The sequence below is a fragment of the Ahaetulla prasina genome, chromosome 1 (genome assembly GCF_028640845.1).
Source record: "Ahaetulla prasina isolate Xishuangbanna chromosome 1, ASM2864084v1, whole genome shotgun sequence".
Lineage (NCBI taxonomy): Eukaryota > Metazoa > Chordata > Lepidosauria > Squamata > Colubridae > Ahaetulla > Ahaetulla prasina.
The window spans coordinates 164726299-164752837 of NC_080539.1; the positions used below are offsets into that span (position 1 = coordinate 164726299).

At 39.9% G+C, this 26539-nt stretch overlaps 1 protein-coding gene across 1 annotated transcript in view; it reads left to right on the top strand.

Annotated features, from left to right (window-relative positions):
• The window catches only part of FOXO1 (forkhead box O1), a 59785-nt gene extending 33497 nt beyond the window's left edge, over positions 1-26288 (top strand). Inside the window, exons 2-3 of the mRNA XM_058180379.1 lie at positions 20703-22046; positions 23334-26288. Of these exons, the coding sequence (XP_058036362.1) occupies positions 20703-22037 (1335 nt within the window). The 3' untranslated portion in view covers positions 22038-22046; positions 23334-26288. The remainder of the gene's footprint in view (positions 1-20702; positions 22047-23333) is intronic.
• The last annotated feature ends 251 nt before the right edge of the window (positions 26289-26539 follow it).

The window sequence follows — 26539 nt, forward strand, 5'->3', positions numbered from 1 at the left end:
CGCACGGGTCGGTGAGAGGTATTCGGTAGCAGCAGGCGGTCCCGTAAGTAACCCGGCCCTATGCCATGGAGCGCTTTAAAGACGTTCACCAAAACCTTGAAGCGCACCCGGAAGGCCACAGGCAGCCAGTGCAGCCTGCGCAGGATAGGTGTCACTCGGGAGCCACGAGGGGCTCCCTCTCTCACCCGCGCAGCTCCGTTCTGACCACACTGTAGCCTCCGGATGCCCGTCAAGGGGAGCCCCATGTAGAGAGCATTGCAGTAATCCAGACGAGACGTCACAAGGGCGTGAGTGACTGTGCACAAGGCATCCCGGTCTAGAAAGGCGCACTGGCGCACCAGGCGAACCTGGTGGAAAGCTCTCCTGGAGACGGCCGTCAGGTGTTCATCAAAAGACAGCCGCTCATCCAGGAGAAGGCCTGGTGGCTAGTAAATGCCTCACGAGGGTTCTGCTAGCCTGATCAGCAGGGGAGGAAGATGGCAAAAGTCAGCTGGGCATGGCAGGGCCTATGGAAGGGGTGGGCTTTAGGGAGGTGGCAGCTGGCTGAGACTGCTGAAGACCCTGGGCCTCTACTTCAACCCCAGACTTCCCACTGTTCTTAGTAAGTGCTGCTCTGCAGGAAGAAAGCAAAAGTAAAGATCAAGAGAAAGCTAACAAGGAGAGGTTTATAGGGGTATGATTGTATCTTCTAAGAGACATTAGGAGTGAATAACACTTATGGACTTTCTATTTGGAACTAGCCTGAATTGTTCAAGATGCTGTGATGATGTTCTCGTTTGATATAATCATGCTTTTATCGCTTTCCTTTTTCCTTCTTTGCTTCTGCTGAAGTCTAAAGTTATCATGTAATTTATATATAATAACCTAACACCACACCTAACTACCTGAATTATGCATTAGACTGAACTTTGATAATTTAAAATTTCTACTATGAAGTTATCCCCACCTCAATCGTAGCTTTGTGCATGGGTCTCTCCCATATTTTTTCTCATCTGTCAGCATGGACAAGATGAAATAGCTGCGGGACACTTTCTAAGTGAATAACACTTATGGACTTTCTATTTGGAACTAGCCTGAATTGTTCAAGATGCTGTGATGATGTTCTCGTTTGATATAATCATGCTTTTATCGCTTTCCTTTTTCCTTCTTTGCTTCTGCTGAAGTCTAAAGTTATCATGTAATTTATATATAATAACCTAACACCACACCTAACTACCTGAATTATGCATTAGACTGAACTTTGATAATTTAAAATTTCTACTATGAAGTTATCCCCACCTCAATCGTAGCTTTGTGCATGGGTCTCTCCCATATTTTTTCTCATCTGTCAGCATGGACAAGATGAAATAGCTGCGGGACACTTTCTAAGTGAATAACACTTATGGACTTTCTATTTGGAACTAGCCTGAATTGTTCAAGATGCTGTGATGATGTTCCTTATTTTCTACATTTTCCACCCAGATGTTTGAGAAAAGTTCAGTATTAACAAAGAGACAAATCTTCTAGCACAGACTTGGGCTTTTATTGCCCTTGGCTGTTCCCATCTAGCCTTCATGAGGTCAATTGGAAACTAGAAATTAAAGGTAAATAAGTGCATATAATACAATTGCATTCCTTTTTTTTTTGAAGGTGACTGCTATTTTTAAATTTTACATATGTAAAATTTAGGCAAGTGTCTATGCCTTGTTTTGCCCTCCACAACAACCCCAGTTTCATATGTGGCCCTTAGGCAAATTAATTGCCCACCCTGTTCTAGCACCACCCAAGTTTGTTCTAGAACAGGGTGTCAAACTCAAGGCCTGGGGCTCGATCCGCCTGCGGGTGCTTAGATCTGGCCTGGGGGCTGCCCTGGAAACAGCAAAGGACTGGTCCGTGGTGCCTCTGCCAGTGAAAACAGAGCTCGTGAGGGCCATGTGCTTTCTCTGGGAGAGTGTTGCAGGAGGCCATCGCAGCCAAAATGGCATAATTGGGGGAGGCGGAGGGCAGGTGAGGGAAGTTGAAGCTTCTCTGTGATCATAAACGTGGGCAGGTTGCCAAGTGCCTAAATTTTGATCATGTGATCAATAGTCACTGCAATTTTTGATCAATAGTCACTGCAATAGCTATGACTTCAAGTCACCTTTTCAGCACCGTCGTAATTTTGAATGGTCACTGACTGAATGGTGTAAGTTGTAGACGCGTTGTAAGCATTTTCTGATTACTTTGGCTTTGACTTACAGTCTTTGAAATCATTATCCAACCGAAGGATCACAAACAGATTGAAGTTACTAATGAAAGCAATTGGGAATGACAAGTATGAACCCTTGTTGGATTACATGTTAAGGGAGAAAACTTAAGTTGCAGAATGTATAGAATAAGGAAGATGATCTTGACAGAAATATGCAAAAATCCTTATCCAAATAAGGAGGACTCAATTCCCCCCCAATTAAGTACAAGTATACAGGTGCCAGAAAGGGGTGGTTGGAATTTACAGCACAATCAGACTTGCAATATTCTGATATTATAACCAATCTCAATAAAATTAATTTTAACCTTCACATGGAGTTGATTCTTCATCTGCACTGAATTGCGCTGACACAGAACCACCAGTTTTAATCCCACACAGATCTCATTTTACACAGGTTTCAGGCTCACTATGACTTTAATCTAGATTAAAGAAGTTCCAGACCGTCCTTAAGCTGAACGATTTTATCGTATAGATAACCGTTAAACTCCTCAGCACGCCCCTGCACGGGTCATCCCGCCCCTGGTGAAGGAGGGAGCGGGTCACCCAAACAGGGCAGCTGGGCGGTTATCTGCCGGCGCAATGAGGGAGGAGGCGAGCAACGCCGCTTCCTCAGTGCCACTAGGTAGGTCCTAGTATAGGATCTAACTAGTGTCCGATCAGCCTCTGAACGGCTGGACCTCCAGGAACTCTCTAGGCGCCTTCTCCGGCGTTTCATCCCCTCAGCTCCTCGGAGAACCAAGGAGCCGGTTGGGATCTCGCGGGTCAGAGGCGCAAAGGCACGACACGGTCTAAAGCCCCAGCCGCAGCCCGCTCCCAGGCTGCAGCTAGTTCCTCTGCCGTGCCGTGAGCCAGACCCTCAGGAAGTGGCCCAAGCTCCGTCTGAAACCTCTCTGGGTCCATTAGGCGCCTGGGACGGTACCAACGTAATGGTTCCGTCTCCCTGCGGTGTTGGGTAGCGGTCAGAAAGTCCAGGCGAAGGAGAGAGTGATCTGACCATGACAAAGGTTCAATGACTATTTCCTTTAAGTCCAGATCTCTCAACCACTGACCAGAGACAAAAATCAGGTCCAGTGTGCCTCCCCCGATGTGATATCGCAGATATCTGATAGCTGATATCGCAGAAATATTTTTATATAGAGTATGGTAGTCCTTGACTTAAGACTACAATAGGGACCAGAATGGCCATCACTAAGTGATGTGGTTGCAGAGCATAATGTAATGTGACTGCATCACATAGCAACGGCAATCCAGGCAATCCTAGTTGTTGTTGTAACTCCAGACACAGCAAGAAGTGGAGGGGAGTCCCAGGTAAAGTATACGGGGTTTGTGTGTCACAGCTCAGGGAAGCCCAGTTCAGGCTGTGCACAAGTTGGGAGAGGGGCCGATGTGGTGTGGCATGAGGTCAGGAAGGCTGGGGAAAGAATATGCTGTGGGTTGGGGGCTCCTTGGTGCACTGTGGCTGTGGGCTGCAAGAATCCTCAGAGCAGTTGAAGCTATAGCCACCCTGGAAGTCTCAGCTGCCAGAGCCTGGCCCAGCAGCGTGGCACAGAGGGGTTTTTTGGTGTGTCCCAGCTCTGGGGTTGCCCCTAGCTCTGAGGGTATCACCCTCAGCCATCCCATCCGAGCAGCCCTTGCAGCCCAGCACTCCAGCCACCCTGCATCCCACCATCCTAGATGACCTTCGCTGTCTTGTTCCTGTTTCTCCTGCTGAGGTTTCCTCAGGTCTCATGAAAACGGGCGCACCATTTGGAAAATGGCAGGTGCACCATTGTCACAAAGCTTTGGAAAACCTCAGAAGCTTTCCAAAGGTTTTCTGAAGCGAGGGGTCCTTGGTGCTCTCTGAACTTGGTTGCTTTCTTGCAGATGTTTCATTACCCAAAGTAAGTAACACCATCAGTTGCTAGAGCACGAAACGTCTGCAAGAAAACAACCGAGTACTAAATATTACTCATTTCAACCTTGAGCTACACATATTCTCCTTGGTTGGTTTTCTGAAGCGTCACAAGAATGGAAAAAGACATGTGGGTGGGTTTCAACAGGTTCTGACCAATTCTGGAGAACTGGTAGCGGAAATTTTGAGTAGTTCGGAGAACCGGTAGTAAAAATTCTGGTCCTTCCCCTATCTATCTATCTATCTATCTATCTATCTATCTATCTATCTATCTATCTATCTATCTATCTATCTATCTATCTATCTATCTATCTATCTATTTATTTGCATTTATATCCCGCCCTTCTCAGGGCGGCTTACACTATGTTAAGCAATAGTCGTCATCCATTTGTATATTATATACAAAGTCAACTTATTGCCCCCAACAATCTGGGTCCTCATTTTACCTACCTTATAAAGGATGGAAGGCTGAGTCAACCTTGGGCCTGGTGGGACTTGAACTTGCAGTAATTGCAAGCAGCTATGTTAATAACAGACTGTCTTAGCAGTCTGAGCCACCAGAGGCCCTATCTATTCTCTGTCTCCCGAGTCCCAGCTGATTGGGAAGAAATGGGGATTTTGCAGTAACCTTCCCCTGGAGTGGGGACGGAATGGAGACTTTACAGTATTCTTCCCCTGCCATGCCCACCAAGCCACACCCACCAAGCCACACCCAAAGAACCAGTAGTAAAAAAATTTGAAACCCACCACTGTATGTGCCCCATTCTCGGGAAGTTTTGGAGAAGTTTTCTGAAGGCTTTTTAAAGCACTTCAAGAACAGGGAACACAATTTAGAGAATGGCACTTGAGATTTGGTGAATGGGGCAAGCAGCCCAGGGAGAAGGCCTGGTGTGGCTAGTAAATGCCTCACGTAGGGTTCTGCTAGCCTGATCAGCAGGGGGAGGAAGATGGCAAAAGTCAGCTGGGCATGGCAGGGCCTATGGAAGGGGGGGTGGGCTTTAGGGGAGGTGGCAGCTGGCTGAGACTGCTGAAGACCCTGGGCCTCTACTTCAACCCCAGACTTCCCACTGTTCTTAGTAAGTGCTGCTCTGCAGGGCAGCCAAAATGGCATAATTGGGGGAGGCGGAGGGCAGGTGAGGGAAGTTGAAGCTTCTCTGTGATCATAAACGTGGGCAGGTTGCCAAGTGCCTAAATTTTGATCATGTGATCAATAGTCACTGCAATTTTTGATCAATAGTCACTGCAATAGCTATGACTTCAAGTCACCTTTTCAGCACCGTCGTAATTTTGAATGGTCACTGACTGAATGGTGTAAGTTGTAGACGCGTTGTAAGCATTTTCTGATTACTTTGGCTTTGACTTACAGTCTTTGAAATCATTATCCAACCGAAGGATCACAAACAGATTGAAGTTACTAATGAAAGCAATTGGGAATGACAAGTATGAACCCTTGTTGGATTACATGTTAAGGGAGAAAACTTAAGTTGCAGAATGTATAGAATAAGGAAGATGATCTTGACAGAAATATGCAAAAATCCTTATCCAAATAAGGAGGACTCAATTCCCCCCCAATTAAGTACAAGTATACAGGTGCCAGAAAGGGGTGGTTGGAATTTACAGCACAATCAGACTTGCAATATTCTGATATTATAACCAATCTCAATAAAATTAATTTTAACCTTCACATGGAGTTGATTCTTCATCTGCACTGAATTGCGCTGACACAGAACCACCAGTTTTAATCCCACACAGATCTCATTTTACACAGGTTTCAGGCTCACTATGACTTTAATCTAGATTAAAGAAGTTCCCAGATAGTATTTGCTTTGAATTCAACAGTAGACGATCTGAAATCTCTGAGAATTAAAATGCCTTGATTGTGTTTTTACTACCCAAAATTTCTCCCCACAGTATGCAGTATGTACTGTTGTGTGAGTGAATAGGAGGAGAGATTCTTTTCTTTTTTCCTTTTACTTATTGGGTAGCAGGAGTAATAGATGACATCAGTTGTTTTGTATATCATGTTGAGGATGTGGTAACTTTTCCAATGAGATTTAAGGACGAGGAGAAACAATTACTGCCTGTGTCATTTAGAAAACATGAAGTTTCTTTTGGATATAATAATCTCATCAATCCATTTTTTGATCAGTAGTTCCTTATGACTGTACAGAGTCCATGAAAAGGAAAGACAGAGAGAGAGAGAGAGAGAGATTGTATTATTACGTTGACTGTGATAACAATAGCATGACAAAAGCGTTTCTACTAAAGTCCATCTATTAATGTGATAATTAGCAACTTCTAAGTCATTATTTCCATTCCAAGGCGGCCAATGCAAAATCCATCACTCAGTGGCTGAATATGAAATTAGAGAACAGAGACAATTGAAGAATGAAATTAGAGAACAGAGAGATTAATTCTTGACTCCAAGGCCATAAATAGTTGCCAGATACTATGAATTTGCTAGTGATTTCCTCATATGACTCAGTCACTGCAGAAGGCTGTAAGACTGGCAAAGATACCGTAGAAGGAAAGAAGAGAATGACCACCAGCAAGATAGATGGATTTAATTACAATGGTAATAAGTACACTATTAGAAAAATCTGAATATCCAGGTTAGGAACAGATTGTCTATAAAAAATATCTAAGCGGCCATTAAGAATCAACATCAGTTTGAGTACATAACCAACAAGTCAGTCAGTCAGTCAGTCAATCTGTTTAATTAAAAACATTTGGCATACAAATGTTTCCATTCTTTTTTAATTAGCAAATTACATTCTTAGAAAATAGCACACCTTACTGTATGTAAGTAGGGTGACTTCAGTGCTATGCTGCTCATTTTATTTTTTATTCTTGGCATTCTCATTGTTATAGAGGAAGACTTACATAGTAAGTATATCTGAATTATCTTCAGAGTTTAGTCATCTAGCAGCATAACCTGAATAGCGTGCAAGTCCAAATAATGTCAGTGATAGCATAAGTCTGGATGATCCTTCAGATTTGAAGTTGCAGCTTATGTCTGTGCGCTGTCATTTTACAAGAAAGCCCTGCTGGATCAAAAGTTTTATAAACATTTCAGCAAACAGCATCTCCTGGCATTTCAGAGACTGAGTCTAAACCTTCCTTGTTCCCCAGATAACCACTCAAAAAGTGCTTCAGTTAGCTGAATTGGTATAGGGATACTGGACTGATGGTCTGTGTTTTTCTTATCATTCCTTCCTGCGAAGGTAGATAAATACCGTATATACTCGAATATAAGCCGATCCGAGTATAAGCCGAGGTCCCCAATTTTACCCCAAAAACTGGGGTAAACTGGGGACTCGAGTATAAGCCGAGGGTGGGAAATGAGGCACCTACCGGTTGGGGAAACCCTCCCTCCCTCAGCTGAGAAGGCTGGCGGCTCCCCCGCCCCGCCCTCTCACTGCACCGGCAGGGCTTCCCCGCGCCGTCCGGTAAAATGTGAAAAAAAGAAAAAAAAAACAAACTCGAGTATAAGCCGTATATACTCGAGTATAAGCCGAGGGGCTTAAAAAAAAAAAAACGAGTATAAGCCGTATAGACCCAAGTATAAGCCGAGGGGACGTTTTTCAGCACAAAAAACGTGCTGAAAAACTCGGCTTATACTCGAGTATATACGGTAGTAGTTAGCCTGTCGTATACATTTATTTTATACGCCATCATGTTTTCTTCAGTAAAACAATATTACTTCCCAAGTAAACGTATCTATCAGATAACTGTTTTGAGAATTTCAGATAAATCTTTTGGGGAAGGGTGTTGGGGGAAATTCGTGGTTAGAGAAATAGAGTTAATATCTTAGATTAGCTGATTTTCAGTTAAAGAATGTTTGTGGGGTTAGAAGAACAATTTGCTCTATCTAAAAGCATGGAATGGCAGAGTACATAATTAAAATATTGCTTAATTATACAGTTTGGACTTCCACCAGCAGCATACAAAACACTTATGGTAAATAGTTTTGGAAAATTTTAAGCCCAACTTTTCTTAAATAGACCAATAAAGATAAAATTTCAGGTGTGTATCAGTAATTTGCAACAACAGTGGAACAGGAATTGGAACATTCAATCTTAATTAATCAACAGAGTTGGCCTTTAAACAATGTTAACATTAAACAATGTTATCTATGTATCTTTTGATCTAAAGGCATTTAATTCAAGAAAAACCTACTGGTTTTTTTTCAAGTGTATTGAATTTGTTGTATAAAACCAGTTATTTTCTTATATATGAACCATTGTGTGTGTGTGTATAGAGAGAGGAGGGAGAGGGGGGGAGGCACATTTATTTCTATATTTTTAATGTGCATTATTAGGAATAAGATTACTTTTTTAAAAAAGGTATGGATGTTTAGCATTGGCAGAAGCAAGGTTTTAATTGTTGTAGCTCGGGTGAAATCTAGCAGGTTCTGACAAGTCCTGGAGAACCAGTAGTGGAAATTTTGAGTAGTTCGGAGAACTGGCAAATACCACCTCTGGCTGGCCCCAGAGTGAGGTGGGAATGGAGATTTTGCAGTATCTTTCTCCTGGAGTGGGGTGGGAATGGAGATTTTGCAGTATCCTTCCCCTGCCACGCCTACCAAGCCATGCCCACAGAACCGGTAGTAAAAAAAAAATTCACCCCTGCTGTAGCTACAGTGTGACTATAAGAATGGAGCTACAATGATGTAAGTACTGTAAGTTTAAAATGTGAAACTGCACATGCTCAGGTTGTTTCCTTTTTTCTCTTTGTTTTTAAGTCTTGTGTTGGCAAACTTTTTGGGGCTGTGTTCTCTATTTCAGGGATTATTTAAAAAAATAAATCAAGGAGTGGTAAAGAGAATAGAGAAGAGAAATATATTTTGAGTGCTTCACAGTTGAAAAATTTTGGGAGGGGAGAATTCCATAAGATAATTAAATTCAGAATGTAAAAGTGCTTAAATGAACCACAAGGCAGTCTATTGATGAATTGCATTTCATCATCTGTGTGTCCTTGTGGAAAAAAGAAGCCCCTACACAAATGTTGATTATTTCCTTTTAACTGTTCAAATTGGTCTGGAAAGAAACTATGACAAGATTGACAGTAACTTGAAGAAAAACAAACATTCTGAAACAGAAAACACATTACATACCTAATATGTTTACATGTAAACAAATAAATATTAGGAAGCAGGACAAACCTCTCTTTAAAAGAAAAAGTCATGCAGAAATGTTAAAAAGTAGAATTGTTCTGAGCGGCAGAATGAAAGTTGGGATATTGGACTGTTTTGCCAGCAGTGAAATAAATTCTTTGTGTAGAATAACACCATGCCCATGCAGTTAGAAACTACTTATGCTAAACAGAACTTTATAGTCTGGTGCATGTTGCTTTGATAAATCCCTCTGGGCCGTTTGCGTGTCTTTTGATCTCAGTTGCTGCCTGCCCCATTCATAAACTTGAAGCTAGTGTTTGTGGCACTGCAGGAAACTTTCAAAGGCTGCACTGAGTTCCTTGGAGGTTGGGTGGAATACAAATGTAACAGGCTATTTGTCTTTCTCATTATATAGTGTGTATGGCATGTTTTTCCCCTTGGTGTTTGTAATACAGTACTGGAATTTCTGAGCAAAACTCATCCTGTGAGGGGAAGGGGAGACAAAGAGCGGGTGAAGGCAGTGTGAATGGATGCCTGGCCAGTTCCACTTCCATTGTCATTTCCAGCCTGTTATGCCAATTCTTGAGTGCCTCCATTGAAAACAATAGAGGTTCTTGGCTTAGGGCCCCGTCATTCCTGTTTTATGATTCTGAAGTTGCAGGAAATACTAAATAGGAACAAAATATAAGCTAAAGAAGTTGGTGGCGTTTTATTGTCAGCTCAGATGGCCTTTAAACAGTGACCTTTCAAAAGTGTTTAGGTGGCCTAGATGGACAATTAAATGACAGCTTTCATCACCGATTCCAACAACTGTTTCCTTTGATACCTAAATATCTGTAATTTTAATGAATGGTTCACTGTAGGTATAAATTAAAAACATATGGGCCAGGCTTCAATGTTTATGATATGTACTGATAAAAGAAGTTTGACTCACAATAAAAATGCATGTATGTATGTATGTGTATGTATGTATGTATGTAATTTATTTGCTTCCTATCTCGCCATAGGTTTACTCTAGGCCAGTGATGGTGAACCTTTTCAGCACTGAGTGCCCAAACCAGAACACGTATGCATGTGTGTGCATGTGCGTGCGTGAGCATGCCAGAGCCCCAGAAACCCACACACTGGCCAGCTGGTTTTCGGGTTTCCAGCATGCGCATGCACACCAGCCAGCTGGTCTTTGCGCTCGCCAAACCACCGGAAATCCGAAGACCAGCTGGCTGGCATGTGCATGCCTGTTTTTTGGCCGGTTTTTTGGCCATTTTCAGGGCCATTTTTAAGGCCATTTTCAAGCTGTTTTCAGGCTGTTTTCAGGCCGTTTTTCAGCTGTTTCTGGGCCATTTTGGGGGGGGGCTATTTTTGGCCATTTTTGGCCTGTTTTCAGGCCATTTTCTGGCACTCCAATACCCACAAAGACCAGCTGGATGCTGGAAGCTAGAAGAGCAGCTGGCGACAGCACGTGTGCCTAGAGAGGGCTCTGTGTGCCACCTCTGGCATGTGTGCTACAGGTTCGCCATCACGGCTCTAGGCGGTTTACAACAATAAAAAGTAAGAAATAAAAAAAAATAAATGAAACAGAAATAAAAGAACAATAAAATAAATAATAAAAAAGAAAACAATGAGAATACATTGTTTTTTCCTTTCCTCTCCCAAGAATTACCTGTGAATAATCTGTAATTTTTATACTGGCAAAAATAAGGTACCTCATGTACAGGCAGTGGTGCTTTATTTTACAGGTAATTTTAATTATTAATCATATTTAATCAATTTTCATTTGTATATGTGTGTTTTCATTCATTCATATTCATGATTCACAAGGTGGGTTACAAGCATGCATTTTTTGGATTGGGAAATCTCCAGGACTGATTTTAATGGCCATTGGCAACTCTGGTTGACAAGATAGGATTTTTAAAAAAAAATTATATTCCTTTTTCTATTTAATCTTCCTTTCCAATCACACAAGATGCTTCATTACTTTTTGGACATGTCCATGTAGTTTTGTTGGAGGAGCCACACTTTGGGATATATTTTGGCTTTCTAATAATCTAGTTTACAGTATTCTGGTATTCTAGGAAGGGAACATCTTGAATTTAGGGGTTCCTGTCTTTGGGGTTAAACAAAGTAGTTATTTCCCCATCTATGCTGGCTTTTCATTACTTTCCAGGAAAAGCATGATGATTCTACTTTTGACTTATCAAATCCATTGTTTTGTCTGTATTTGTCCTGGAGATTTCCTAATTCAAAGGACTTTCCTGAGTCCGCCTATAAGACAGATTGCAAGAGACCATCTTAATGGACAATTCTGATCTGTATTTAAAGGAGAACTACTCATAATAGCAATAAATATAGGTAGTCCTTGACTTACAACCATTCATTTAGTGACCATTGGAAGTTGCAATGGCACTGAAAAAAAGTGACTTATGAGTGCTTTTCACACTTACTAATGTTGCAGCATACCTGTGGTCATGTGGTCAAAATTCAGATGCTTTACAAGTGGCATGTACTTACGACGGTTACAGCGTCCCGGGGTCATGAAATCACCTTTGGCGACCTTCTGACAAGCAAAGTCAACGGAGAAAGCCAGATTCACTTAACAGCTATGTTATTAATTTAACAACTAGTGATTCACTTAACAACTTTGGCAAGAAAAATCATAAAATGGGGCAAAATTCACTTAACAACCACCTTGCTTAGCAACATAAATTTTGGGCTCAATTGTGGTTGTAGATCAAGGACTAGCTGTATTTGAAAAGCATTATAAAAATGTAGTAAAATACCAGGATCCAGAGGTTGAAATACCATGAGGGCATGAATGTGAAAACTGCTCATGACTGAGGCAATACAGTTCAACTGAGTTTTCCACTCAAACCAGGTAAAAACCTGGCAGTTACACTACATAGTCGGGTAAGGACTCTTTCCTCACGTCTTGGAGTTGGGAAGAAAGTATGTCAGTATGAAAAGGGCTGCTTCTGCTGCTTTATTTTATTGTACTTCAGCAATAACTGATGCCCTCTCACCCAGGGTGTAACCTTGATCAATGATAGCTAGATTCCCAGCTACCTTTCTCCTTCCTGACAGCCTCACTCACTGGGTAGGAAAATAAACTACCAATAATTGTTCATATGTATTCTGGGAGGGGTTTCAGGTTTGAACTTTCATTTTTATTATGTCACCAAAGACATGGTTTTTACCTTCAACATTAGCTCTTGAAGCTCCTGATCCTCCATCTTTGCTTTCTTTGTTCTCTCCTAATCCCACCGAGGACCAAAGCAGCTTGATAAATTATAGGGTCTACTCGGAGGAAACGACTTGTAATCCTGGTTTGTGTCTTTATGGTAGAGGTTAAGTCACTGCTTCTGGCCAATGCTAGATCATGTGCCAATTGTGGCTGGAATGATTTGGTCTGACTCAGGTAAGTCTACATAGTGAACAAGCATAGGCTGTTCAGCTGTTTCCTGAGGAACCCTAGCCAGCAGCCAAAATCAGCACAATATTGTCCACGCTGCAACATTAGCACTCGCAGGCCTGCCACAAGCTGAGATTTTCTTGAAGTCTCTCCCAGCCTTCTGATTGTGTCAGTATTTGGGATGATGCAACCTACACAGTTGTCCCCTCCTAAATTCAGCAGTCCTTTAGGACAATACTTCTGAGGTTTACTTTTCTTTCTCAAAACCTTTGTCCTAGGTTTATGTTAATTTTGCTTACCAAATAGGGAAGACTGTATATGGTCCTTCATGAGATCAATATTCTCATATCCATACCTCCTAAAAGGAGAGGAATTAGGTCACTCACGGGAAGTATCTTGTCTCTCTTGTAGCCAAAGCAAAAATGTCCATGAAGATGTTGAGACCAGCAACCATATAGGAGGGGACTGTGTCACAGCTGATCTTCCTGGTCAATTGGAACCAAGCAGATTGTTGAACCTGAACATGATTCCCAAAGCTGCTTCTCTCTGTGCTTTAGCACAGGGGTCTCCAACCTTGGCACCTTTAAGACTTGTGACTTCAACTCCCAGAATTCCACAGCCAACTACCTTGGCACCTTTAAGACTTGTGGAATTCTGGAAGTTGAAGTCCACAAGTCTTAAAGGTGCCACGGTTGGAGACCCCTGCATTAGAATGTCCACTGGAGAGGTTCTGTGTCATTTTATGAGGGGAAACATTACTTTTCGGACCACAAATTTTACACCAATTTTAGTTTGGTTGTTCAGTGAGCTGGTGGTAAGATAGAAGGAACCTTGTGAGGATATGTCCATGAAACGTTATCAGTGGGGTGTCTTTGTATTAAGGCAAGCAACATGAGAATGAGCTGAAAGTTGGTTATCTTTGAAGGGGAAAGGCTATTTTGTTTTCATGGCTTAGGGAGCATGTTATAAAAATAGTGTGATTGATTATATACGGTACAGTGTATTCTATCACGCTCAGAAAATATTTTAATTAAATAATCAGGTAAAATATGTTATTTGAATGCAGTAATTGAGTTCTTTTAAGAACACTTATATGATTTAACTTTTTACTAAGTAAGATTTTGTGCTGCTTCTTGCTACCTTGAGTTTAATTTTTTTCTTTTTAAATCTATGTTTGTTATTTTTAAAAATCCATTTTACATTGTACATTTCACTTTCATTTAAAGTACATATTCCCTAAGACCAAACCCAAAAAACAGAACGTAAACAATATATTGAAACAGAGAAAATTAAGAAATAAGCAGCTAAGATTTTATTTCATTGATTCATAGACACATACACAAACACACTTTCTGAGATGCTTTGTAATTTCTGTGTAATTTCAATTCTGCTATAAATAGAGTGCACAATAGCTAATGAAACAGATGTTCAATTTCCCAGTGATGTAGTTCATAACTGATTTCAAAAAATATTAGTATATTAAAGACATCATCTGAAATCTTGATGCAGTGAATTCTCCTCTGAAAAAAGCAGTACAACAGATCACCAGTGTTAACTTTCTAATTTTAAATATCCTCTGAAAACTCTTTTCTATGTGTCAGAATGGAAAACAGTTACCAAATCCTGAAATACAGGATAAAATCAGAACATTTTACCACCATTATATTAGTGGTGGGTTTCTACCGGTTTGCCCTGGTTCGGGCAAACCGGTAGCAGTGGTGGCGCCAGGCTCCGCCCACCCACACGGACATCATCACAGACACTCTGCGCATGCGCAGAAGTGCCACATGTGAGCGCGCTCACAGTTCCGAAGCAGTAGTGAAGGTAAATGAAACCCAGTACTGCATTATATGCATATCAATATATCCATGACTTTTTGGCTAAATAATTTTGATAAGCCTCTAACTAAATCCATCAATATGAGAAACTTTTTAAAACTAACATTTACATAAGCTTTCCCATAGTTTGACGATGCAAATAATTTTAGAAATTCTTGATAAAACAGTCATGTCTTAAAGATGATGGGATAATTTGGTTATATAGGATTCAAGCTTGTTTATTTTAAAATGCCTCAAAAAGATTTTAAATGTTAAAAGATTTAACAAGTAAGTGATATTGGAATACCATTATAAAAGAACTACTACATTCACGCCTAAGCAGATATTCCTTACTTCTTTTTAATGGAATAGCAATGCCTTTCCCTATAGATGGTATTATTGCTAGAAATGGAAAAGATTTTCAGGTCTAACTGAAACTTTGAAATGCCAATATATTATGGATGGACAAGCTATGGTCTAGGGTCATAGACAGTTCTAAACCACAAAAGTGTGACCTCCTGGAATCTTAGGAACTTGGTTTGCTTTTCCTGCGGCCGACTAATCAGCGTGATCAGCTGGCCGGCAGGAAATGGATCATTGGTTTCCTGCTGCTGTTAAGGCAGGAAGCCCAACAATCTGGTGTCCCAACTGCCTCCTGATTACTTATTCAAAAGATTGGTGAGGATCAGACCACTGGTTTCCGGTTCCTAATAATCATTGAAAATCAACAACCTGTATTAAGCCATAGGGACCTCACTGGGTCAGATTTATCTCTGTAGAGCTCTCTGCTTCGAAATTTCAGAGCATCTCTCCTGTACACATATTTCAGGTAACAGGAAGGAGATGCTAGCTTTGCTGTGGATGGACATAAGTGGGCTTCTGAATGAACAGTAGATGGAAAATTAATGTATCTGATTTAGTGATCTGGGAACGTTGATCAAGATACAATGTGCTTCAAGTCCCACAAACATTTGGTAGAAAATTGCTAACAACAAAAAAATAAATATTACCCATATGAACAGCAATAGCACTTAGATTTATATACTGCTTCACAGTGTTTTAACAGCCCTCTCTAAGCTGTTTACAAAGTCAGCATATTGTCCCCAACAATCTGGGTCCTCATTTTACCGCCTTTGGAAGGATGGACGGCTGAGTCAAACTTGAGCCACTCAGGATCGAACTCCTGGAGTTAGCCCTGCAGTGTGTAATGCATTCTAACCACTGCGCCACCACAGAATAATATTTGAAAAGGATGGAAATAGTGAGAAGTCTTGTCTCTCATTCCCTGATTCAGCTGCACTTTGTGACATTGGAGAGGTACAAGAATTAGACGGAGGCATTTTTCCCATTCGGGAAAACAGCTGCCTGAACAGTTCCATCATTTAAACTCAGCGCTTTCTAGCAGATTTGACAGGCAAAGTTATAGGGTTCACAATTCCTGTAAAAAAAAACCTGTGCAGCTTGATTTGCAAAGTGGAGCCTTGAACTCAATTTAATCCTTCTCATCCATTTCACAATCTCAATAAATGCCTGGCATAGGTTTTTTTTTTTGGGGGGGGGTTGCATCAAATTCTTCTGTATCACATGTCCAAATGTCTGGATTCAAGCAAGCCATTGTTTTCTCTCTGGGGTTTAGGACAACTCGCCTTGGCCAATTCGCCATGGGACAATTCAACGCTGCATTAATCATTTCATTCAGTTACTTTTATTATTGATGACCCCATTTTCGTCAAAATTATTGTGACTCTTGTATTTCTGGATTGATTTTATTATTATTGGCCACGGTTCTGTTGAAATTAATTTAACTTTTGTATTTGTTGAATTGGCTGTGGAAAGTTGGCCGCGGCGAGTTGGCTGTGACAAATTGTCCCATTATGTTCTCTCTGCTTCCATACACTGTTCTACAGTGTGACCTATAAGTTTTGGGAAAGAGACCATAATTCTGTTATGCCTTCATCACAGGATTCAATGGGGATTTATTTGCAGAAAGTCTTAATGGCTAAACAATTTTCCATTATATCAAAAGCTTAGATCTGTCTTTCTGTGTATCACAGGTAGCCAGATACACATAGCATGGACTTGAAATGTGGGCTAAAAATTTTAATTTCCCCTTTCTCTGTGCAGAGGGGCTCAAGGGGAGTTTTATTACTGCAGGAATTGTTGTAGGTTGGGGAGGGATACAGGCTGCTAGTAGTTTTGATTTTCCATTTGGTTGACTGGAAAGGACACTGATTTGCTTAAGTTATATCCTGCCTGTTGCTTACTTTCTAAGCTGGGCAGGAGGAAAAAGCATCACACAGATCATCTTCCAAATATAATGGGGGCGAGGGGAAATCAGGGAATAGAAACATAGATGTATGAAAGTGGCAATAGACTAATTATGCCCACATGCAGAAATATTTTCAGAGTGAAGTTTGCAAAGTTAGAGAGAAACTTGGTGACTTCACTGAAGATTTATCGTGGATGAAGTTGCAATGAATCCTGCCAAGTAATAGAGCAATAAAATTTGACACACTGAATTGACGCATGCACTTTGAAGTGAAACTCCTTCTTAGTTTAGAAAAAAATGCCACCTTTCATTTTCAGTGTCACTCAAGTTCTTTCTAGGCATAAGGGACAGCCTCCAAATTCAGTCACTGCACTTGCTGTCCCAGTTGCCAAGTCCCAGTGTTTAAAATTGTACCATTATCAAGTCATGTCTGTGTTTGGCAAAGACTTGTAGACACAACATCAATAACTATGCTAAATATTTTTGCAATACTTATTTCTCTTCCACACTTTTTTCCAAGTAGTAAATCATACTGTAATTTCTTTAATCTCCCCTGGCTTGTGAAAAACAGGAATTCATGTAACAGGCGCTCTGCCGCAAACTTTTTCCTGTTTGGAACTTCTGTTGTTGTTGGCAAAATTTGGAGATGGCTTAGCTACTCCAAAAGTGACCTTACATGTCCTTTGTATAAGAATACTAGATTGTAACTTTTTGATGACTCAGGAGGCCTCTGCAGTTTCTGCAAAATACTAAATGATTCTTTTGTGGATGGAGTGAATAATTTGCACAGATAGATCTGCACACAGGATTACATTTTCAGTATAAACGTATTTTAAGCTTTGGTAAGGTGGGATATATGATTGCCACAAAACATCTCTGTATCAAATTGTTTTTTGAATGTGTTAATGGATTTTAGTCAGAACAATCCAGAGTGTTTTTGTAAAGTATTCCAACCTCATGTTCTTCTCCCACTGAATTATCTAAAGTTGCTTCAAAAGTTCTTAGCTGTCTATGTTGCCATGGAAAAGATGTAGCACTATCATTCTGTCTGACCCTCTTGAAGTTATTTTCAGTAGGAATACAGTATACTGAAGTAGGAAGTAGGAATATGCTTTTGCTCAGTAGAGGAGCAAAACTTGATGCTTCGAATTAGAAAGTGATAATCTCTGGATTTGACATTGGGTGAATGAAGCAAGTTTACAGAAGCCTTGGCTAGAAACATCATACAAGATAAAACAGACATGTAGAACAACGGTGTATTTCTCCCATTCGATTATGAAACGGAGGAAGGGTTGTACTTCTCACCCGAAAAAGTACATCATGCAAAGGAAGAATGTGAAAATTGACACCACACACCACCCTCCATTTCTCACTGGCTGCTTTAAACATTTTACCTATCTGTCTAACTGCATTATCAAAAATGAACCAGACAAGGAAGTTGAAATGCGAGAAAGTGGAAAAAGAGGTCAGGTTTCTGCTCCCTTGACACAAAGCCACAAAAGCCCCACACCAATTTGGCCTTTAACCTGTATCTTATGGACACACACACACACACACACACAAAACCTTTTTCGTATGGCATCTTGCAAAAAGGGGGATTCATAGCAAATTATGAAATTGATAACCATATGTTCCCCTAATATTTCTAATGGGCTTGCCATACTTGTTCAAATGAGACCTGAATACTTTTATTCTGGTTTTATCTTATTATCTCATTCTAATCCTATACATACGTACATATACATACATACTTTTAAACAAAAAGGTAAAAACTAACACCCAGGTAATTAATATAAAGTAAAGAAAAAGAAAAGAAAAAGAGAAACAAAAAAGAAAAAAAGTGCAAGAAAAGAAAAAAAGGACAACATTTATAATGAAGTGGCTTCCAATATTCTTCACAGCATTTATAAGTGTGTGTGTGTGTGTGTGTGTGTGTGTGTGTATTTTCTGAGATTTTTGCGGGTGTTTGCATGTAGGTCTTCGGCCATTCGGGTTGTCTCCCGCGTAAAATTGGAAGTGTCTTGGCGATGTTTCGACGAAATCCCATTCGTCATCTTCAGGCTAGGTGTTTACAGCGTCTGTAAACACCTAGCCTGAAGATGACAAATGGGATTTCGTCGAAACGTCGCCAAGACACTTCCAATTTTACGCGGGAGACAACCCGAATGGCCAAAGACCTACTCACACACACACACACACACACACACATCCTGTAATCTTAATTATCAGGTGGTCCTTGAGTTATGACCATGGCGGAGCCTGACCATGACGCTCATAAGACATAACTTCTATTTTATGACATTGTCTCAACCAGTTTTCAGCAAAAGCTTTGTAAGTGCAGCTGGGTGCATTATCCACCTGTTTCCATGCTGGATAAACCCATTGTCCATCATCTCTGGAAACATTAACAAGCTGTTTGAGCAGTGTGAAAGCTATCTGTGCCTTTGCTGCCAACCCACCTGATTCAAGTCCCTTCTAAGACTTCTATTAATAGAAAGACGTGCCCAGGAGTGCTGGGACAAGGCTTGTGTATTTTCCGCGGTCCTGAGCCCATTCCCTGTTTCTCAAAGGCCAGGAGATGAATGGCTTAGTGGGGATGGACTGTTGGCTTTCCGCTCCCTTAGCAGAGGTAAAATAGCTCCTCTGTTCAGACCAATTAGCTGGTCAATTGGCAAGTGAAGAAATTGTAGTGGGTTTAACCCTTTTGAAGCCAGGTGCCATCTGCACTGTTCTGTGTCCTTTGATTCCTTTAGGCAGCCTCTCCTCCGCCTCCTTTTTCTGCATTTGCATTAGTCTAGTCTGCTTCCTGAGAAGTTTGTCTTTGAGCTGACAGGATGGAATTATTGATGAATCCAGACTTTCCAGTTCCTCTTTGGGGGAAAAAAAACCCCCTAGCTTAGCAGATCCTGATTTTTTTTCCTCCAGCTATGCTCCCATGAGGAGGGCTTTTTACGTAGGAATCTGGCTGAAAGTCTAGTATCCAGACATTTGATAATCTATGGTGTTAATTTTCAGATGGAGCAGGTGTGGCTTCCTGCATGTTTGTAGTGCTTACTGACAACCACTGAGAATCCTGTTGATTCTAACAGTGAAGAGTGTTGTTATTTGGTATGGCAACCACTGTGATTTGTGATCTTGATTCACTCTCCTTGCATCCTATAAGTATGATAGGTTTTGTTGCTGATAGAAATACAATTTAAAAGTGAGTGTGCATGTGTGTTGTGGTCCACCAGCAGCCTGCGGAGCTGACAGCAGAGTCAGACAGTGAGGAGGCTGGGGAGGACAATGGGCCAGTCCTGGAGTCAGGGGAAGGCCCAGACGAGGGCTTTGCGTCAGAGGCAGAGATAGGGCCAGGGCCATCTGGGAGCGATGCGTGGACTCCAGAGGCAGACAGCAGAAAGGCAGAGGAACAGGAGGAGCCTGTTCCTAGTGCACGCATGCGAAGAACTGCCAGAAGGCAAGAGCAGCTAGAGCAAAAAGGACAACTGGGAGTAAGAGCAGGAGATGATTGGCCTCTCCCATAAGGCTTAAAAGAGCAGCAAAGGCTCTTGGGCTCTTTGTAGGAAAGCAACATTGCTACATTTGTTTCTAGTCGGCATCTCTTGTTTCTGAACTTTGTGCGACTTTGCCAAGAAAAGCCTTTGGCAGAGTGCCAAAGAAGACGAAGGTTTGTGATAAGGGCGAAGGACTTTTTCTGAAGGGCTTGCTTTGGAATTAATTGGGACTAAGCTGGGAATGAAGTAATTGCCAGCTGTTATAATAAAATAGGGTTGTTTAAGACTAATTGTGTCTTTTATGTCTAAGTGAGCCTAGGTCACAACAATGTGGAAGTAGAAATACTATTTTATGTTGATATTGCTATATTTCTCATTTGATGGACTTAATGGATTTGTGGGGGGGTGGTTTGGATGGGGAGAATCCAGGGTATATTACCGTGGCAGAGGAAATCAATATCTCTTACATTTTCCTTTTTTAGAACTCAATCCGTCACAACCTCTCTTTGCACAGCAAGTTCATAAGAGTACAGAATGAAGGAACGGGAAAAAGCTCTTGGTGGATGCTTAATCCAGAAGGAGGCAAAAGTGGCAAGTCACCCAGGAGAAGGGCTGCCTCCATGGACAACAGCAGCAAGTTTGCAAAAAGTAGAGGGAGAGCTGCAAAGAAAAAATCAGCTCTTCAGGCAGGTCAAGATGCAAATGGCGACAGTCCAGGGGTACAGTTCTCAAAATGGCCAGCAAGCCCCAGCAACCATAGCAACGATGACTTTGATAATAACTGGAGTACTTTCCGACCTCGAGCCAGTTCGAATGCTAGTACCATTAGTGGAAGACTTTCCCCAATTCTGCCAGAACAAGATGACCTTGGGGAAGGGGACGTGCATTCCATGGTCTATCCTCCATCAGCAACCAAAATGGCCTCAACCCTACCGAGCCTTTCTGAAATGAGTAGTTCTGAAAATATGGAAAACCTACTGGATAATCTCAATCTTTTGTCTCCAAATACATCATTGACTGGGTCTACCCAGTCGCCACCTACTACCATGATGCAACAGTCTACTGGTTATTCATATACATCATCCAATACAAATATAGGCTCAACCAATGCAGACTACAGGAAGTACAGTTATGCTCAGCCTAGCATAAATTCTTTGTCCCAGATGCCAATGCCGACAATTCAGGACAATAAATCAAGCTTTAACCAATATAACTGTCCAGGACTTCTTAAGGAGTTGCTTACTTCTGATTCACCGCCACATAATGACGTCTTAGCCTCGGTAGATACTCATGTTTCCCAGCCTAGTAGCCGAGTGCTGGGACAAAATATATTAATGGTCTCTAACTCTGCAATATCACCCTATGGCAGCCAGCAGCCCCACAACAAAATCATTGCCCCCAGTGCTCACTCGCACCAAGGACACGTCCAACCCACAGCCGTAATAAACAGCCATACTTTGTCTCTCACCCTTAGCACTCTGTCTCATGCTTCAAATGTGACTCATTCAACCTCAGCAAAAACCTCAGTCCAGGGGCTCATGAGCCACCCGATGCAAGTGAATAGCATAAGCCCCTTCACCACAGTGAACAGCTGCAATGGGTATGGAAGAGTGGGAATTGTTTCTTTCCATCAGGAGAAGCTGCCTAGTGACTTAGATGATATGTTCATTGAACGATTGGACTGCGATATGGAATCAATAATCCGTAATGATCTGATGGATGGGGAAACGTTAGATTTTAACTTTGACAGTGTGTTACCTAACCAAAGTTTGCCGCACGGTGTTAAAACAACAACACACAGCTGGGTGTCAGGATAAGACTGGAAGGTTAGTTCTCTTTTTGTTATTTTATGACTATGTTGCAATACATTCATTATCTTAAAGCAATGGTATAAGGGCAAAATTGGGGTAGTCTCTTCCATTAGAATGAAAAACTGCTATAAATTCTCTTATTTTCATGAAGTTATCATGTACAGAACTGCTCCAAGCATGTTAATGGAACTTCTGCCCTAGAAGGAAATTAGACAAAGGGAAAAGGTGCAGTAGATATTACACATAAAATGTCATTAGCAAATGCCATTATATAATTTGGTTAATATGTTCAAAACACATATTCTAGATCAGAAAATTTATAAACACATACTTTGCCTTGTTGATGAACAATGATTTATAAATACATAGAGATAATCTTCGATTTACAGTCTTTCATTTATTGACCATTCGAAGTTAAAACAACAAAAAATGACTTGTGACTTTTTCACACTTACAACCGTTGCAATATCTCCATGGTCACGTGATCAAAATTGGGACTCTTGGCAACTGACTCATATTTATAACAGTTGCAGTGTCCCAGGATCATGTGATCATTTTTTGTTTGTGTTATATAAAATTGCAGTGATTTTACATAACAAGTGACAAGAAAAGTTGAAAGATGGGGCAAAACGCACTTAGCAACAGAAATTTTGGCCTCAATTGTGGTCGTAAGTCAAAAATTACCTGTACTTCAAAAATCATTATAGAAGCTATAAAAGTAATAAAAAGTTATGATAAAGGTTTAGTACTGTAGAATAAATTTAGGTGCAATTTGGCCAATAATCAGTGGAAAGGGCAACAAAAAATTGGAAGAGAAAGGAATACTTATTTTACCATTAATCTAGGCTTCATTTTGAAATTACCATCATGCTTTTCATTCTCAGTTAATGGTTTTGGCAGGACATTCTTGCATATTTGCTTTTGTTTTGTTATATGATGAAAGGATGGGGTGGAATTGCATTTTGAAAGTATCTAGATGATGAATCGCACTATGTGATCTTAGGCAAGGTGTCACAGAAGGGCAGCTCATCAAAAGGCAACAACAGACATCAAAGAGCAAGCTACCATGTGAAGTCAAACATAGCTTGATCCTTTACTTATTTTGAGTAAAACCACGGGAAAGTCAACACCACCAGTTTTTAAGGCATGGGTACCTCAATAGCCTCCCTGACAGACTTATGTCAAAGTAGCATAGTTTGCCAGATCCTGATGAAAAAGTCATTCATAAATGCATTTTTATATAGGGATCTGATCAATCAAGAATGCCTTTTATCATTGTATGTTTTCTTTCTATTATCCTAGGCTACAGTTTAAAGTGCTTCAAACATCTCTGACTACAAGAACTGCATATGCATAAAGAAGTCCAAAGATGTTCTTCATCTTCTTTCCAATTTCTTGTATAATTGTTTTTCTCTTGTCAGTCTTGGCTGCAGATCTCTCTCTCTCTCTCTGTCTCTCTCTTTTTGTACAAAATGTTTGCTGCCAGATACTTGCAGGTTATTTGCTGCTGTAAGTAAGGAATGTGCCATTGGAAGTGTCTTTATTTGGAAGTGCCAAACTCACTATTATGTCGTAGAAAAGCAGAAGGTATTTGACTTTCTGCTGCAGCTTTCCCCAAATAGATGGCTTCCAGATGTATTAAATTTCAAATCCCATAATCCCTGCTAACATGGCAGCAGTATGGGCAAAGTGGTGTATAGAATAAGCTGTAGAAGTAAACTTCATTTCTGTAAGAACGTATTAAACTAAAATCATGGAACACGGTGAGCAGCTTGACTAATTTACTTTTGGTGTGTTAAAGTTGCTGTAAATTTTATATGCGACAAACCATTGACTATAACCCAACCAAAGTTTTGGTATTCAGATTTCTACATTAGAGAGTATATTAAGAAGCTTTGTTTGCATATGGAGTAGATTTATTGTAGAGCTCATTTCCAGATTGATTAATTTTATTAATAAAACATAAAATTTGTAATACATCTATAACTATTTTCTTACATTTGCTGTTTTACAAGCTTCTTAAAAATATGCAGAATCCAATACTTTAAAAACATTCAGCATATTTTATACACAGTATTTTAACAATATAAGAGGAGAGAATTTTTATTAGCACTCTGTAAGATTTATTTTTACATATAAAATTTCTGGTTTTTATCTGGCATGAAGATGATCTGTATTCTTAGTACTATATTGACTGTCCAAAAGTCTTAAATGTTGTTAAATACTTTGTACATACAGATCATATTTGTATTTATTTTATGAAGTTTTATAAAGATTGTTAGGCATTTGTGTTCATATTTTCATTAATAATCCATTTTAATTTGCCTTTTTTAATTGCATGGTCCCTCATTTCTTTTTTATTACTGCCTTATTTTGATTTGAAGAGATCATACAGCTAGAAACCGGTCTATGCTAATTATGATGTAATAATGTATTTTGTAGAAATAAATCTTGATCATAATAATGTAACTATAGTTTTGCCGGGGTTTACCGATCATTGGTTTCAACTTCTTACAATGATCAAGAAAAGTTCCAATAATGTACTCTTAGATTGATAAGAGCAGGCTTGCAATATATAAATAAATATAAATATCATTGAAATTGTGAGCTATATGTTATGTCTGTTTGATATAATAGCCGTGTGGTGCATCTTTCTTTTATATGATATTGAACCTCCTCCCTCCAAAATCCAAGCAAAGAAAATATTTATTCAAAAAAGTCTTTAAATCCTAGCAAATTGAATTTTCAGTTCTCTGAAGTAGATTTCAGGGGCATCTGAGGAAAAGGCAGGGAGGCCGGCCCCTCAAAATTGCCAAATCATTTTGTTTCAATGTTTTGGAGAGTGAGGTCATGAGGAATAGCCATGGGTGATTTAGTGGACATTAGGTGAGATACAGCCCCTGAGGGATATTTAAGCTTTAACCCTCCTCCAATGATTTAATATATCATGTGGTTCAACTGCACATGTCTCATGGAAGACACATGCAAGGTATTCTTTGAATACCTTATTTTCATATAATACCGCATAGTGTATTATACCACAGGCATATATGTTAACTATCATCAGAATACCCCTAAGAGGAGAAAGTTTCCATGAGCATATTATAACCTAAGAATATTCTAATAATGCTGGCAAAAAATCCTGGGAAAAACTGTTAAATATTTTCGTGTCTCTGTGTATGTTTCAATTCAGTATGAATATTAGTTGAATATTGCTTGCCCAGGTAAGGAACACCTCTGCTCATTTTAAACAACTGACAATTAGTGTTACCTCGATCCAATGCTCAGTAATGCTATTATGGGGCAGGAGGACAGGGAAATTAAAAACGTAATGGAGTGTGGTGTTATAAAAATCAATGTGAAGATTGATCATACATGTTTTTGCATATATCTTTATATTCTGTAATTTTAAATAATAGCAAACGATGGCTTTGTGAATTGTGTCAGTTGCTTTTCCAAACAACCAAGCTATTCTCTGTCTCAGTCTGTAAAAGAAATATGTAAAAGAACTGTTCCAATTTAATGTATTGTTTTCTAATTATGTATTAATAACTGCATTAATGAGACCTCTGCTTTGATAAACTGACAAGTTCTATGAAATGATAAGCTAATGTTACAATGTTGAATGGTGACAACTCAACAGAGCATCTGTTAAAAAAAAGAGATGATTATTAATATGGACCAGTTCCTTAAAAGTCTTACAGTGCAATTTTGCACATGCTTGCTGTGATATAATCCTGACCATTCAGTGGGTCTGACATCCTAGCAAGCATATTTCAGGATTGCAATCTTAAGTTTGCACTTGTTCCAAAAAATTAGATGTTGCTACAACTTTTAAACAAGGTTAAGATCATGAGATGAAAAGTTTAGGCATATTAATTTATAATGAATATTTCAAAAAAATGATTTTGTGTTTTATATGGTCTGAAATTAATGATGTGGTTTAAGATAACAGAGAAATGTAACCGCATTATAAATAGATCTTTTAAGAAAAGAATCATCCTCCATTTTGGTTTCCTTTGTATCTCCCTCACCAACATGTTGACATCCAAATATTTCAGATCATTTTTGTTATTTGTAAAGAGAAGGCAATTTGATTGCTGAACATCTTTTGGATATTTGTGGGAAAGTGCCTGATGTTTTTCCAAACAGAAAACAATCCTTTGTATAAACCCATACATGTATATGCATTACTTTAATGATCTTGTCCTTCATATGGCTATCTGTATGCTGATAAAGGATTCTGTTTATTTGTTATTGTTTGTACTTTATTTGTTATTATTTGTATTATTTGAAATGCAAAGGCATTTAAAATCTTTCTAATCTGTCTTTAGAGTAATATCATGAGAAGAGGCTTTTTAAAACAACTTCTTGGGCATTTTTTTATTGGAAAGATAATATATTTTATAAATAAATAAATAAATACTATTTTCCTTTTTAATATATGGGGACCTGAGACTAAGAGGGTATTGATTTGCTTCAGGAAGTCATTGCCTGAGGCCCTGTTT